The 15,100-nt window shown below is 34.8% G+C and overlaps 1 protein-coding gene across 1 annotated transcript; it reads right to left on the reverse strand.

The window, feature by feature from the left end:
• Positions 1 to 5,622: 5,622 nt before the first annotated feature.
• On the reverse strand, positions 5,623 to 6,807 carry LOC144560294 (delta(12)-fatty-acid desaturase FAD2-like). Its single transcript, XM_078309458.1, has one exon. The coding sequence runs from the start codon at positions 6,805 to 6,807 to the stop codon at positions 5,623 to 5,625; it is 1,185 nt and encodes a 394-aa protein (XP_078165584.1).
• Positions 6,808 to 15,100: the final 8,293 nt, after the last annotated feature.

Below are 15,100 nucleotides of genomic sequence, written 5' to 3' on the forward strand. Positions count from 1 at the left end.
CGGGTCTCATTCTTACATCCACAGAGTACCGACCGGTGCTAGGTCGGGATCTAACTGGTATTGGGTCGGGTTCCATAGGATTCTGACTGGTACTGGGTCGGGATCGAGGTTCAGGAATCTGACTAGTACAGTTCGGTTCCAATTCTACATATAACTCCATAATCTGGAACCTTTGTGAAAAAGACGACACAATTCCTAAAATCATTTCGAATGATTGTTGGTCCATTACCGGTACTAATTGATAGTCACGTTGTCCATCGGTGGACATATTAAACCTGGCTTGAATTTCCAGATTTGCTTGACTAGCATTGTACCCAACAAATTTATAAATCTCATTCTGAAGATAATCAAAATTGTGGTTCACGGTTATTGGTAATGAGTATTTAGCTCGGGTACTGTAATAGACCCCCTCATCATTATATTGGATTTCCCCTCCAGTATAAATTTTCGCACAAATAGTTGTCATTTTTTATTTCGATTGGTCTGACAATTTCAAAAATAACAACATATAATTAATTAAAAATTGTGTTGCCATTGGTAAAAATAATATGGACAATTTTCAATAATTATTCTACACTATTTTGGAATTTCATAAATTAATAGGGCAACATTCTAAACTATATTGGAATTTTTAAAATTATTATAAACCATTTTGGAAGGTTGTAAACAATTCTAAATTTTCTGGACAATATTATAAAAAATAAAAAATATTTTGGAATGAAGTAATTAATTATAAATTAAATTAAATTAAAAATAACATAAAGAAAATAAAATTACCTCAATCGAAAACAGGTCGATCTGACTGTCAGAGCTCCGTAAGGAATCCGAAAAGCAAAAAGTTCCTAAAACAATTCTAAATCATTTCAGATTTAATCAAAATTATTTCAGAATTAATAAAATTATTTTAGAATTAATAAAACTTTTAAAATTATTCTGCACCATTTTTAATTTTTTTCAATTAATATGACAATATTCAGAATTTAAATAATTTCAACTTAAATAGTTACATATTTAAATAATTACAAATTAAATACTTCTAAATTTAAATTATAAATAAAATAAATTTAAATTAAATTTAAATTAAAAATAAATGAAATTAAAATTATAAATTAATGAAATTAAAATTATAAATTAATGAAATTAAAATTATATATTACTTAAATTTAAAATATAAATAAATTAAATTATAAATAATAAATTAATAAAATTTAAATTATAAATAAATTAAAACTTACTGTGAGAGAGCGGATGAAATGAAAGTGACGACGATATGCGAATTTATAAACTGCATTTCCGGAAAAAAAATTTCCGGAAATTCCGTCTATTTCCGGAAAAAATTTATCCGGATTTAGCCAGTTTCCGTAAAAAAATTTTCCGGAAATAGACGGAATTTCTGGAAAAAAAATTTCCGGAAAGGGTATATTTCGAAAAACCTGGCTGATGCGGTTATTTTTTGAAATTTAATATTAAAATTGGATATTAATAAAAAATTCGGGCAGCATGATGTGTAACTCTGAGTCTCTTGTTTGGATCCCACACCAATAAGTAGATCGAACTTGATTAATTAAGCACCAAACAACAACTATTTTGTTAATTGATAATTAATTTATATCATCAATTGTCTTTCTCAATCATGAGATTGAAGCACATAAATGAAATGAGGGGTGGCCATACCAACTATATATCTTGTACCAATTTGAACAAGTCTAATAAAATGTTGTTGTATCTCATTAAACTGCAACAATTTTACTATTCCAACTACCTTGTACCAATTTATAGATGTACCTAAATGAAGCCGAACTGCTATGAGATAGTGATCTGAATTAAGAAAAATACAAAAATGATTATTAATTTTGATTATTTGAGTTTTAAATTTTACTTTATTAAGTACGGAAAAATGAGACAATCAGTCTTTAGTCTAGTGACAAAGAACAACATCCTTCGTGTGGGAGGTCGTGAGTTCGAAATCCGAATAGAAGATTCTAATTAATTTATAGACATTAAATGAAAGTTGAAAGACTAGATTCCTCCATATTTCTATTAGAAAAAAGTACACAAAATAGAAAGGCATGATGAAGATTATGTAACCAAATAAAATTTGAATCCTCAATCAAAAAACATGCAAAAATTGGCAGAAAATATTTCCACCATTACAGAGATAATGTCCGCCATTTTTTCGCCCCCAGTAACAACTTAGAATCGGTCTCCATGTTCAGCATTTCAAAATAGTATCACATTAGAGATTATATAGCAAGCTCTTTGGAAATCAAATTTTTCATAAAGTCCTTGGAAAATAAATACCGGCATTCAGATTGCTTGACCAAATATATATAGTAAAAAGAGTCTCTTAGACATGCAGGATAGAATGGCAGTTAGTGTTAGTGTTAAAATCCCTTCAGTTAGTCAGTCCAAATATCGTACATGCAGTACGTGATGCAGAACACCTAATTAGAGGGGCCGGGAACACTTTGTCTAACTCGAATCAGCTCATTTATGATCCAAACTACATATGTCCTGGTGCCCTTCAATTATATTGAAATAATTAAATTGAGAACAATCTGGACAATGCAATCTAAAGCTGACAGTACTGATATCAGGAAACACCAAGGAGAATTACGCTTTAACATAAGGAATATTTTATTTTGATTTGCCCCGGAAATTTTACTATGAAATTGATAGTTTTATCATTTTTTTATAAAAGCATGAGAAAAATTCGAATAATACCAGTATACCACGTGTATGTATGTAGGTATGTATGTGTGTGTGTATAGAGAGAATGACTAATGTGCATTCGTATGCATATGGCTCGATATGCATACGGTTCAAATTTAAAATTTCAAAATTCAAAACGTCGATTCGAACCGTTCATCTTGTTCTCCATATTAATATGTGCTTGGAGACCAAATTTTACATTTTTCTGAATTTTTTACTATTTATTAAGCCACTTTGAAAATTGTTGATTCAACGGTGGCTGCTGATTTTACTGTTTTGTTAAGCCACCGTTAGATCAGCGATTTTCAAAGTGGCTTAATAAATAGTAAAAAAATTCAGAAAAATGTAAAATTTGGTCTCCAAGCACATATTAATATGGAGAACAAGATGACCGGTTCATATCGACTTTGTAGATTTTGAAATTTCAAATTTGAACCAGTAGTACTTCGATCCATATGCTACCGAAGGCATATTAGTCTATATATATATTGGTGCAGTTATGTTCATATTTAGTCTTAAACGTCAGTCCTGATAACTTAAAATGAACTGAGATGTCGCGAGATCGTCAGAAAATGAGGGAGAACTTCTATTATGAGGAAAAAAAAAATATAAAAAATAGGTTTAACTTTACTATTTATTTCATGAAACATTATTGACAACACAACTTTCACGTTTCAGTCGGAACCCTTCGCTCTTTTTTTTTTTTTTTTTTTTTTTTTTTGAAAAACCCCTTCGCTCTTTTCGCCCTTAGCGGAAAAGAGTGATCGAGCAAACCCTAACCCCTACCTCTATTCCGCCCCTTTACTCTTTCCAGGTCTTACCTCCCCGAATGGTGATACTCTTCTCTCTTTCACGTCTATATTTTCTGGAGCAGAGAGGAGAATGAGAAAAAGAGGAGAGAGTCGAGCTGACTAGAGCTTAGAGCGCGGTATCGTCGATGTTCAGAGTGTAGAGTCTCTATCCTCATCTCAATCGGAAGCAGCGGTGAGAAGATCCGGTTATCGGAACACAGCGGCTATCAGACGAAAGCGGATCCGAATTGAGGTAATATAGTGTTTAAGAGTATAGATAAGTAGGATTAGATGATTAGAGTAGTTTAGATGAATTCATAAAATTAAATGAGTTTAGCTTTAGGAATGAGAGTCATTTGACTTTTTGTAAATACGTTTTTTATTAATGAAATCGTTAGTAGACATTTAAAGCCACTAACTTTCAAAAAACTTTTAAATTTCAGCAAAACAACTACTAAATTTTTGTTTGGTCAATCAGAATTAAGAAGAATCATTGTATATATATATTCAGAAGATCCACCTTTGATCATAGGAGATTTTATAAAATAACATTCCTTCCGAAAAAAATTTAAAACTTTTACCTTCTTTGGAACTCATCCATGTAAAACAAAAAATCAAACAAAATACTTTCTCTAAACATTTTTTTACCAAATACCCACCCATGTAAAACTCTCTTTTTCTTTCAATTTACTCTCATTTTTTTTTAAGTTGATTCTTCTGCTGCCTTTAAAATTCTAATCTCTTCCTCTTGGTTGAACTAAAAATTAAAAAATATGTTACACCCGTAAAACAAGTACTACGTTGTATTGTATTTTTTTTTTTAGTCGATTCAGATTTTTTAGACTAAAATAACCTGAATCAACTCATAATTTAAAGATATATATATATAGAGAGAGAGAGAGATGGGCTATGGTGCATTGCAATGCATGAACCCCCTTATGCATTGCACTATAATCACGGATTTAAAGTCCAAACGACCGATCCGAACCGTTAGATGTTTAATCCATATTGAAATGTGCTTGGAGACTAAATTTTACATTTTTTTGGAATTTTTTTACTATTTATTAAGCATTTTTGAAAATTGCTGTTGTGCTGTGAACAGTAAAAACAGTAAAATTTTGTGGACCATCAGATCAGCGACTTTCAAAATTGCTTAATAAATAGTAAAAAAATTTCAAAAAATGTAAAATTTGGTCCCCAAGCACATATTAATATGAAGAACAAGATGAACGGTTCGGATCGGTCGTTTGGACTTTAAATCCATGATTTATAGTGCAATGCATAAGAGGGTTCATGCATTGCAATGCACCATAGCCTATATATATATATATATATATATATATATATATATATATTGTGTGTTTTTTAATGTGTAGCATATTTTTCAATTTTAGTTTAACCAAGACAAAAAAATCAAATTTTTTTTTTGAATAAAGGTTGGAGGTCAAGCCACCAAACTATTTAATACATTTGTTATTATAACAAAGGATTTCTCTCATTCGAATTTTGAACTCATGACCTCTCACATAGAAACCATGTGCTTTTGCCATTAGACTAAATGCTAGTTCTCAAGAAATCAAAATTTTGAAAAAAAGGAGAAGAGACAACTTAATAAAAGGAATGTAAATTGAGAAGAGGGGATAGTTTTACATGGGTGGATCTTTGTCAAGAAATTTTGAGATGAGAGTATTTGTTTCATTATTTTCAAAGAAAAATATTTTATAAAATATGATCCCAGGTATAATGCTTTCAGGATAGACGTCGCAATCTCAAGTTCAAATGAGATCATTTATGAATATTAAAATTTGAAAGAAACTAAAACCAAATATTTGTCTAAAAAATATATTTATTCAGAACAGCCTGCAACTGAAACAAGAGTGGTAGAAGGGAATGGTTGCAATTTGCAAACACAATACAACTGCTACAAAAAATGGAATGGTTTACAAACTCACATAAGACTACCATATCAAGTAAATTTGAAAATCACCTCGCAGTTCATGTTTTTTTTTTTTTTATTGTAGCCCGTAGGCAAACTCACACACCCCTCTACTGCTTTAAGCAGGAATCGAACTCTTGCTCTCCCGTAGGAGAACTTTTGCGCAGTTCATGTTTTTTCTAATTAAAATTTGTTGTTGTACCAGAATATCCCCCTGGTTTTGTTACCGTCAATACAACCCTCCTGTTCAACATATACGCATTCCTTGGCCTCACGCCAGATGGCACGGATAACAGGAGTACCGTCAAACCGGTAATACTCTCCCAAAATTGGCTTGATCGCCTTGGTCGCCTCCACAGCATGGTAATGTGGAATTGTTGGGAACAGATGGTGCACCACATGTGTGTCAGTAGAGTTATGAAAAAGTTTGTTGAAGAAGCGGTAGTCCCGGTCAACAGTGGACAATGCACCACGCAGCCAATCCCACTCTGTTGAGTCGTAATGTGGCAAATCTGGGTGGGTGTGTTGCAAGTAGGAAAGACAAACGATGCAACCATTCTCTACCAGGAGGGGCACACCATACACCAGAACTAACCACCAGAAACCAAATAAGGAGGCGAGGCAGTACAGAACAAAAACAAATGCTATCACACAAGCATCGGAGATGAAAATATAGGCCCGCTCCCTTTTAGTGTAGATCGGGCTGTATGGGTCATAGTGAGATGCAAAGCATGGGTACTGACGACCTGACACATTAAATGCTAGATACAATGTCCACCCAAGCATCAACTGAATGGTAAGAGAAAGAAGCCGGCCAACGGGGTTGTTGTAGATATATTTATAGTACCAGGGAATGTGGCATTTTTTCTTTGGAACATAGACCTCGTCATGCTCAAGGGAGCCGGTGTTGGAGTGGTGGCGGCGGTGGCTGTACTTGAAGGAGAAGTACGGGACAAGAAGTGTCGAATGGAGCGTCAATCCAACTAGGTCATCAAGAAGCGAGTAGTTTGACAATGCATGGTGGCCACACTCGTGACCTAAGATCCAGATGCCGGCAAGCATGCTACCTTGTGCTGCCCAGTAAACGACCCAAATCACATAGCGGAATGCCACAGGGATGGTATGGATCCATGTCAGCGCTAGGTAAAAAAGGATAGAGCATATGAGGAGGTCTTGGATAACATAAGATAAGGAGCGAAGTAAGGAGCGGTTAAAGCAATGAGGAGGGATGGATTTCTTGATTTGGCTAAGGGTAAATGGCGGTCGCTCAGTCGGAGACTTGTTGATCTTTTTGTAGTCGGTACGGACCCAGGTGCAGCTTTCCCGGGCAACACTGTCACTCGCTGTTGTGTTCCCACTAAAATACATCTCTCTTTGAGCAATGGTAAACAAAAAGGTATAGGGTTTTGTATTGTTAATTATGTTTGTTTAGTGGCGAGCTAACAACGATCGAGTTATATATACAACTATATATATGTCATTTGATTTGACAAGTATTGACACCAATAATATCATTGCGGATATATTAAAGGGAGTTAGGGTAGGGACCTTGTAGCCGTAAGATGTCAAATTGTCAACTATTTCCATTCTCTCAACTAAAAGCATTGCATTGATCGATCATGCACGAATAGTTTTGCGACAAAGAAATGATATGGTTGTGCAATCTAATTCATATTTAATAATAGGGAAAATTGGTTATTTGTCACTTCAAAACTTTTAAATTTGAAAAATGTTATTTCGAAATTTAAAATTGTAATAATGTCACTCTAAACTTCATTAATTTTTAATTTTGTCACTCCAAATAATTAATAATTAAAATACTCTCAACCTCTTCCTGAAATCAATATTATTTTCTCAGAATTTTCGAAATTCACTCGGATTAAGGGAAAAATAATAAACTGGTAACGCTCCGTCTTTTCACAGCTTCCACTACTAGAATAATCATTTTTTGCATGCCCAGCACTAGTTTGTTACATGGTAGAGATGGCTCATGCAAAAGAAATGGCGTTTGTTGACTTTTTAAACTTGTTGCATGCGAATCCCCATGTAACAGGTATCGCATGCAATTGTGTAAAGTGCAACCATGCAACTGTGTGATGTTCAGTCATGCAAATAAGTTTTGAAGGTCAGATATTATAATTAATTCGAGGTCCATGCAACAACTCAACTCCATGGCCATGCAACTACATAAAAACTTAGTATATATTATATTTAATTCAAGATCCATGCAACTACTTAATCCCATGGCCATGCAACTGTTTAATCCCATGTTTATATTATATTTTATTGAAAGTCCATGTAAATAGTCCACTATCATTCGCATGTAAATAGTCTGGACTAAAAGTTCCAAACAATTGCATGAGATTAGCCATGCAATAGTTTATTTACTGGAGACAGATTCATTTCTGTTTATTTGATATCTCATTTTCAATGAAGCTTTTAAGTAAAATTCACAATAGCACGAATAATAATAGTATATAATAATTTAATACTATGATAACTTAAAATTCTTGCATTTAGAACAAATATTTCAAAATAATGGAGAAACAAAAATAATAGTACAAAATATGTGACAACACACATACAACTTTTGATTCATCAATATTAAAACTCTTGACCGAAATCAAATTCAAATTTGATTGTAAAAAAATTACAAAAATTTAAATAAAATACTACAACACCTTGCAATTTGACTGACTATAAAATACTACAAATTGCATCAGTTTTCAATATTGAAAGCTGGTATGACTAATGCATTAAATTTGTTGTAATTCTAAGGAGAATTACAAGACTCTGTAATATTTTATCTCCACCATTAATGAGATTTGATTATTGAAATTAAAAGAATATTTATATTGCTCCTTTCTTTCTTCCTGCGCTGCCCCACTCTTGCCCATATTTTTCACATTTTATACAAGCGTTATCAGTTGATTTCTCACAAAAGTAAGCTTTTATATGAAAGAATAAAAACTATGTCAGAGATTTGAGTGGCCTGAGTTCAATCTACATATTGTCATTCTCTTTATCCTCTCAATTTTGATGCTTAAGCTCTGAAATTGGAAGAAAATTAGCAAAATAAGTTGATAAATGATACTGTTAATGGTACTTGATGAGTAGATATAAACATGATTTTAATTGAGTGAAACTTTTTCTTTACTAAGTACCAGTATATACATTACTCAAATACTCGATGCCTCAAACAGAACCCTCTTGCAAATCAGACCAGAAACTAGTGAAGAAAGTCATAAATTAACCAAATACTTGCATAGATGGATATAAGACATTACCAGGAACTCACAGAAACAAACCTCACATTTTTGTGATTTTTATACAATTAATTAAGGACTTTCAAAAATCAGATTTCAAAAATTCCAGCAACTGGTACAATGGGTGATTGGTACCAAAACTGAACAGTACAAAATTACTAGTTTGACACCAGTTAGAAAATTCAGAAAACTTTGAGATTAATCTAAGTGATAGTACATAATGTTCTAAGAATTTTGGTACCAAGAACTCCTGATTTGGAGCTGTAGTTTGCTCTGTGCAAAAATCACAAGGCAGCATGCCAGAGAAAGACAAAACTGCCCTTCATACCCTGAAACTTGAAGAAATAAACCACTTTAAATCCTGTAAAAACTATGAAAATATACCTGAGAACTAGATACTTACTGTCAATTGTTTTTTAAACTTAGGTCAATGGTTTGGATACTTTATTGAGACGTAAGTCTAAAACACCAATCAATTTTTTCCTTAATCTAACATGAGCCCCAGCTGCACATTTGTAAAATAGATGCACACTCAAATAAACACCAATCAAGACATAGGCTTAGTTTGATTGTGCAGTTGGGGCTTTAAACTCATAGGCTTTCTTGCTACTACACCAATCAAGGCATAGGCTTAGTTATGATTGTGAAATTGTTTTGCTAGAACACAGATGTAAAAGAACATATCATCAAATGAACTAAAATTACTTGAAATAGGAATTATGATGCCAAATATTGACGCGCCAGCTCCGAGTCTGATTGCCCCTCTCCGATGGTTTCTCAATGGAATAACAGTAGAAACACCTTATGTCATTTCATCAAACACCTTCCTAAACACTATACTACCAAACAAAAAAGATTATCAGTTTACTAAAAGCTTATGCACTTATGTCATTTCATCGAACACCTAGGGTGCACATAATCAAACACTTGTATACAACTTATAAAACTAAAAAAAAATTACAACAAGGAACTAAGTTTGAGAATTGGACCGGATAATGATAGTAAATCTTGAGAATTGGAACTAATTTTGTCAGACCAATTGATACAAAAGAACCTTTGCTCATTACTCAAACAAATTTTAGAACATAAATTATGAATCCACCTAAAAGAAGAGAAGAAGAATGATAAGTGTGAGAATTAGGAGGCAAACATCCTTTGCTTTCGTGAATCTGACCTTACAAGCTTCAAATCTCACCTTGCAAGTTTTCGATGGGACTTGACAGGGTGGGGTGGCATCGTGACAGAGAGCGTTGGAGAAGAAGCGATTGGGGTTGGTGTTGGAGAAAGGCTCTGGTTGTTTTTGGTTAGACAGTTGAGAGAAAGGGTTTCGATTTGGTTTTGAAAAAAAAATGCCAAGTCCCCGAGTAGGAAGAACTCTGTGTCAACTCTCTGTGCAGTGTGTATGGCATTCACATTTCTGCCCACGAATTCTAATCACCTGAGGTAACATAATTTCTCCATTTTAGATCGGGGCCGTCTGATCAGATTTCACACGAATATTGAAGAAACCATTGCATTTTAACTAAAGCAGACCTAAACAGAAATATTATGTTACCACAGAGAATGTTGACTTCCCACCCATAGCCTTCAAAATGGAGACTTTCTTTGAAATCATGACTCTTCATCACCCATCGAACGGTTCTGATTTGCAATATATAAATTAGGTGATAATTGCACAATAAATAATATAAAAAAAATTAAAACAAAAAATTTCTATTTTTTTACTTCTTCTGTGACTAAATCAAACTGATAAATGGAAATTTTATAGAATTTCATCGTTATTTGCTTAGTAAAATTGAGTCAATAATAGCAGACCGTTCATTTTCACGTTATCCATCGACGGTCGATCTGCAATGAAATTATTCCAAACTTATTTTTAAATGATCAAGGAAAAACATTAAACATAACCAGCATAAAAGTTTTGAATCCTGTAGTTTTCGTTGTCATGCAACAAGCTATTTTCGTTGTCATGCAATAAAAGATTATTCTAGTAGTGTTCCCAATTCCTGCGGTTCTTCTCCTTTTAATCCCCTCTGTACTATTGTGCGGCCCACACAAATTTTCTGTGTCACCAGTCTGTTCTGTTTCAACTCCGATTTCATCCAGATTTTCGTCCGGCTGTCCACCATTTGTTACCTTATCTATTTGAGCAGCAATTTTGGTATCTAAAACATCTATCCTGCAAATTGTGTCATTGTCATTAGAAGGAAATTGCATAGATTTAAAAACATCAAATTCCACTTTCTCATCACCAATTGAGAAAGAAATTTTTCCCCGTGTGACATCAATGATTGTACCTGCCGTACTAAGAAAATAACGTCCAAATAAGAGAGGGATATGGGGATCTTCTTCCATTTCTACTACCACAAAATCTACAGGTATATAGAACTTGCCAATTTGAACAACTACATCTTCTGCAATTCCAGAAGGGTATCGTACAGATTTGTCAGCCAATTGAAGAGACATTCTTGTTTGTTTTAATTCCCCTAGACCTAGTCGATCATGCACCGACTTGGGCATCAAACAAACACTAGCACCAAGGTCTAACAAACAACGATTAAAATTGGTGTCCCTAATTTTGCATGGAATAGTAAAACTACCCAGATCTTTGAGTTTAGGGGGCAATTTAATTTGTTTGTTCATGACAAGTGCACTGCATTCCGCATTTAATGTCACAGTTTCAACCTCTTCAAGTTTCCTTTTATTGGACAACAATTCTTTCAAAATTTTTGCATAAGACGGCATTTGAGTAATGATTTCTGTAAAAGGAATGGTAATGTTCATTTTCTTTAAATGGTCCATGAATTTGGCAAATTGTTGATCTATTTTGGGCTTAACTAATCGCTGAGGAAAAGGTACAAACCTAAGCGGAGGAACATATTTTTCAGAAGATTTTACCTTTTTTGGATCAGTATTACCCGATTTTTGGCGATCTGGAAATTCTGGTGCAGTCGCAGGAAAATCTGTGCAGACCACAGGAATTTCTGGAAAGGCCACAGGAGAGGCCGCAAAAACCTCTGTTTTTGCTGTTTGTGCTGCAACCACTAATTGTGTCATCATTTCTTCGGCCGGCATCTCTGGTCCATCATATTGCCTGCCACTTCGAAGAGTTACAGCATATGCATGTTCCCTCGGATTTTGCTCAGGTTTTCCGGGAAGCATGCCTTGAGGGCGTGCGGCAGAAGTTGCTTGTTGAGCTATTTGGGTTTCAAGTAGCCTATTTTGAGTCTGCACGAGATCCAACCTATTGTTCACGGCTCTCAAAGAATCTGAAAACTCATCATTCTTTTTGTTTTGTTTAAAAGCAAACTCTTTTTGAGAAATCATTAAATCTTCCATCATTTTTTCTAACCTTGACAATTGAGATGGATCTTGACTTGGGCGGTTTTGGTATTGGTTACCATACCCTTGATTTTGGTTCGCATTCTGGTTTGAGTTTTCATTGTCATTTTTCCATCTAAAATTAGGGTGGTTATACCTTGTGGCATGGTTGTAAGTATTTGAGTTGTTTTGATTGTACTGACCATTTCTTTTGTCACCCTCATTATAAAACAACCCATTAACTTGTTCCATCATCTCATTACCTTCTGTAGAGAATTGGCATCCGGCTGTGTCATGGTCAATTTCTCCACATATACCACAAGGAGAGCTTTTGACTAAAGATTTTACCTGCTGCATCTTTTTCATCTGATTTTGGAGAGATTTTACCTTTGCTTGTAAAGCGGTTACCTCATCCACCTTAATCATGCCAGCAGGTGCGTTGCTTCTCCTTGTATCTCTTCCAGCTGTCCACTCGCGTTGACTTATTGCCATGTCCTCAATCATTTCCATTGCCTCCACAGCATCTTTGTTGGCTAGGTTTCCACCAGCAGCTGCGTTAAGTTGAGATTTCGTCTCATATATGCAACCTGCATAGAAAAACTGAAACAAAAGCCATACATCAATACCATGATTGGGGCACAAACGCAAGAGTTCTTGCCATCTATCCCAAGCTTCTCTTAATGTCTCGTCATCACCTTGTTTGAAAGTGGTGATTTTCGCCCTAAAGTGTTGGGTTTTAGAAGGCGGGAAATACTTGCCTAAAAACAATTTTTGTATTTCTTGCCAAGTTCTGGTTACTCTAGGGTTCAACAACCTTAACCAAGTTCTAGCTTCATGTTCGCACAGAACATATGCTACAAAGTTTCAGTATAGCAAGCTATACCTTTTAAACCTTTGTTATACTCTGTCAAATCAGATAGCAAGTGCACTATCCTATCGATGAGTATGCTCAGGTATCGATCCACAGGGACGGAAGAAAATGACCGGACTCATCTTAAAATTACTTGAGATTCTAGAAGTGAGAGATGGTTTGGTTTGGTTCTTAACAATTCTAATGATTTATAACAAGTTTAAAAAGCAATAAAAGAGAATTAAAGTTGTTTCCAATTGATAAAAAGGCGTTTCCAGGGTTCAGATTTCATTTCTGTTCAGCCCCGAGGCATACGGCCCGTATGGATTCCCGTACGGCCCGTAGGTCACCCCGAGTTAATGCTGCAGCTACTGTTTTCTGCGTTGGTGCTAATGTTTAGGGTTTCTATCAACCAGATCTAGATACCTAACCTCAACTTTCGCATTTTGGCCCAGTACCCGATTACCGGACTCAAATACTTCCCTCTTAGATGCGTTAAACCTCAACTTTCGCATTTTGACCTAATTTATCCAAGTTACTTGTTGGTTTACTAAAAGTATCCAAGGACTTTCGCCTCAAGGAAAGTTTCACCTTTCGGGTACTCCTTGGTTTCACCCTACTTCATATACTTTATTCGGTTGGATTAAATGTCATAGACTTGGCTCCTAACACTTAGATGTGCGCATTCATCTAACGGGATGACTAATCTATTCAAGCAAGCACAAATAAAGCAATCAAAATACTACTCAACAAGGTAAAAACAAAGCATTCAACACAAAATCCAAGTAGCATGCAAACAAAACCAAACTAGAAACTATATCTTAACCCTAGAAACAAAGTAAATTAGCTACTCATGTTCATAAGATAACACAAATAACAAGAAATAAAAGAGTTCATGACAAAACAGTGGAGAAATCCGAAGATCCGTTGCAAACTCACGTTTTTCACTTCTCTTCCTCTTCTCCTCCTCTTGTCTTTTGCTCCAAGAAAGCTTGTCCAAGTTCCAGTGGTGAATCCCCTTTTTTTGGTGAGGAAATATCTCATTTAATGCCCCAGATCGCGTCTGCAGAGGCTTCCTTTTCGGCCTCCTTGATTTCAGCTGATTTCAGATTCTGACTGGATTTGCCTATTTAGCGTCGTACGGCCCGTAGGGGACCCCGTACGGGCCGTATGCCTATGCTTTGTCTTGGAGACTTCGTGCCTCTGTTGTGGAACCTTCTGTGTGGTTGGGCAGATCCTGTACGGCCCGTAGGTAATATCATACGGGCCGTATGAAAAATTGTCAGATCCAGTTTTTTGCCCTTTTTTCCTGCAAAACACCAAACAAAACATAGCAGTACCACATTTCTTCGAAATACAAGTAAAAAGTCCACATTTATAGGCTTTAAAACACAGGTTTAAGTGCAAATTAGGGCTGTAAATTAGACATAATATGGAGATATCAAATTCCCCCAAGCTTGAACTTTGCTTGTCCTCAAGCAAAAATTCTAACTTAGGTGTGATTCTGGTTGTTGGACTTACCTAAATGCAAGTTAATCTACTAAGAGAAAAATTTGCATGGTCTTGCGTTCGTTAGAAACCTATTAGAGTCATTTTGGATAGTGATTTGGTTTCCTTTGGTTCATTTTGATTTACCCCACAATTCAATCAATCAAAACCCCATATTCAAGAATGTATTGCTATTTGTAAGAACCAAGTAATCAAACGCATCAATAGTTCATTTTTCTACCAATTTTATGCCCTCGTTTGTGGTGATTTGTTTTTCTTTGATACCCTCCCCCAAGCTTGGAACAAGCTTAGGTCAGAAAGTTGCGGACTAAATGTGTTGACATGTGCAAAGATTTTTTTTTTTTTTTGGGAGACGAGCTCAAAGGCGCCCTAATGGACTTATTGCCAGTACTCTTATTTTCTCCATCTTTTTCTCTTTTCTCTTTTTTTATATATATATATTTTTATTTGTTTGCACATATCATGAATACACATATCCAATGGTATTCTCTCATACGAATGGATATCCCAACCTTGCTATTGTTTTCAAATCTCATTTCTCTATTTTTACAAGGCACAGTTCGGTTTCAAATGCTTTCTTGGTACAATTCAATTCTCAACTCTACAAAGTCCCAAAACAAACTATCATATACAGTTCTTTCAACCAAATGTGTGGTTATTTCTAATTTCTCAAATTCAACCATCTCTCAATCAAAATTTCTCAATTTGGTCCCTA

Source organism: Carex rostrata, chromosome 10 (genome assembly GCF_964058835.1).
Source record: "Carex rostrata chromosome 10, lpCarRost1.2, whole genome shotgun sequence".
Classification (NCBI taxonomy): domain Eukaryota; kingdom Viridiplantae; phylum Streptophyta; class Magnoliopsida; order Poales; family Cyperaceae; genus Carex; species Carex rostrata.

What these genes read in the sequence shown, in the direction of transcription:
- LOC144560294 (XM_078309458.1), bottom strand. Translation starts at nt 6,807, where the DNA reads ATGTATTTTAGTGGGAACACAACAGCGAGTGACAGTGTTGCCCGGGAA.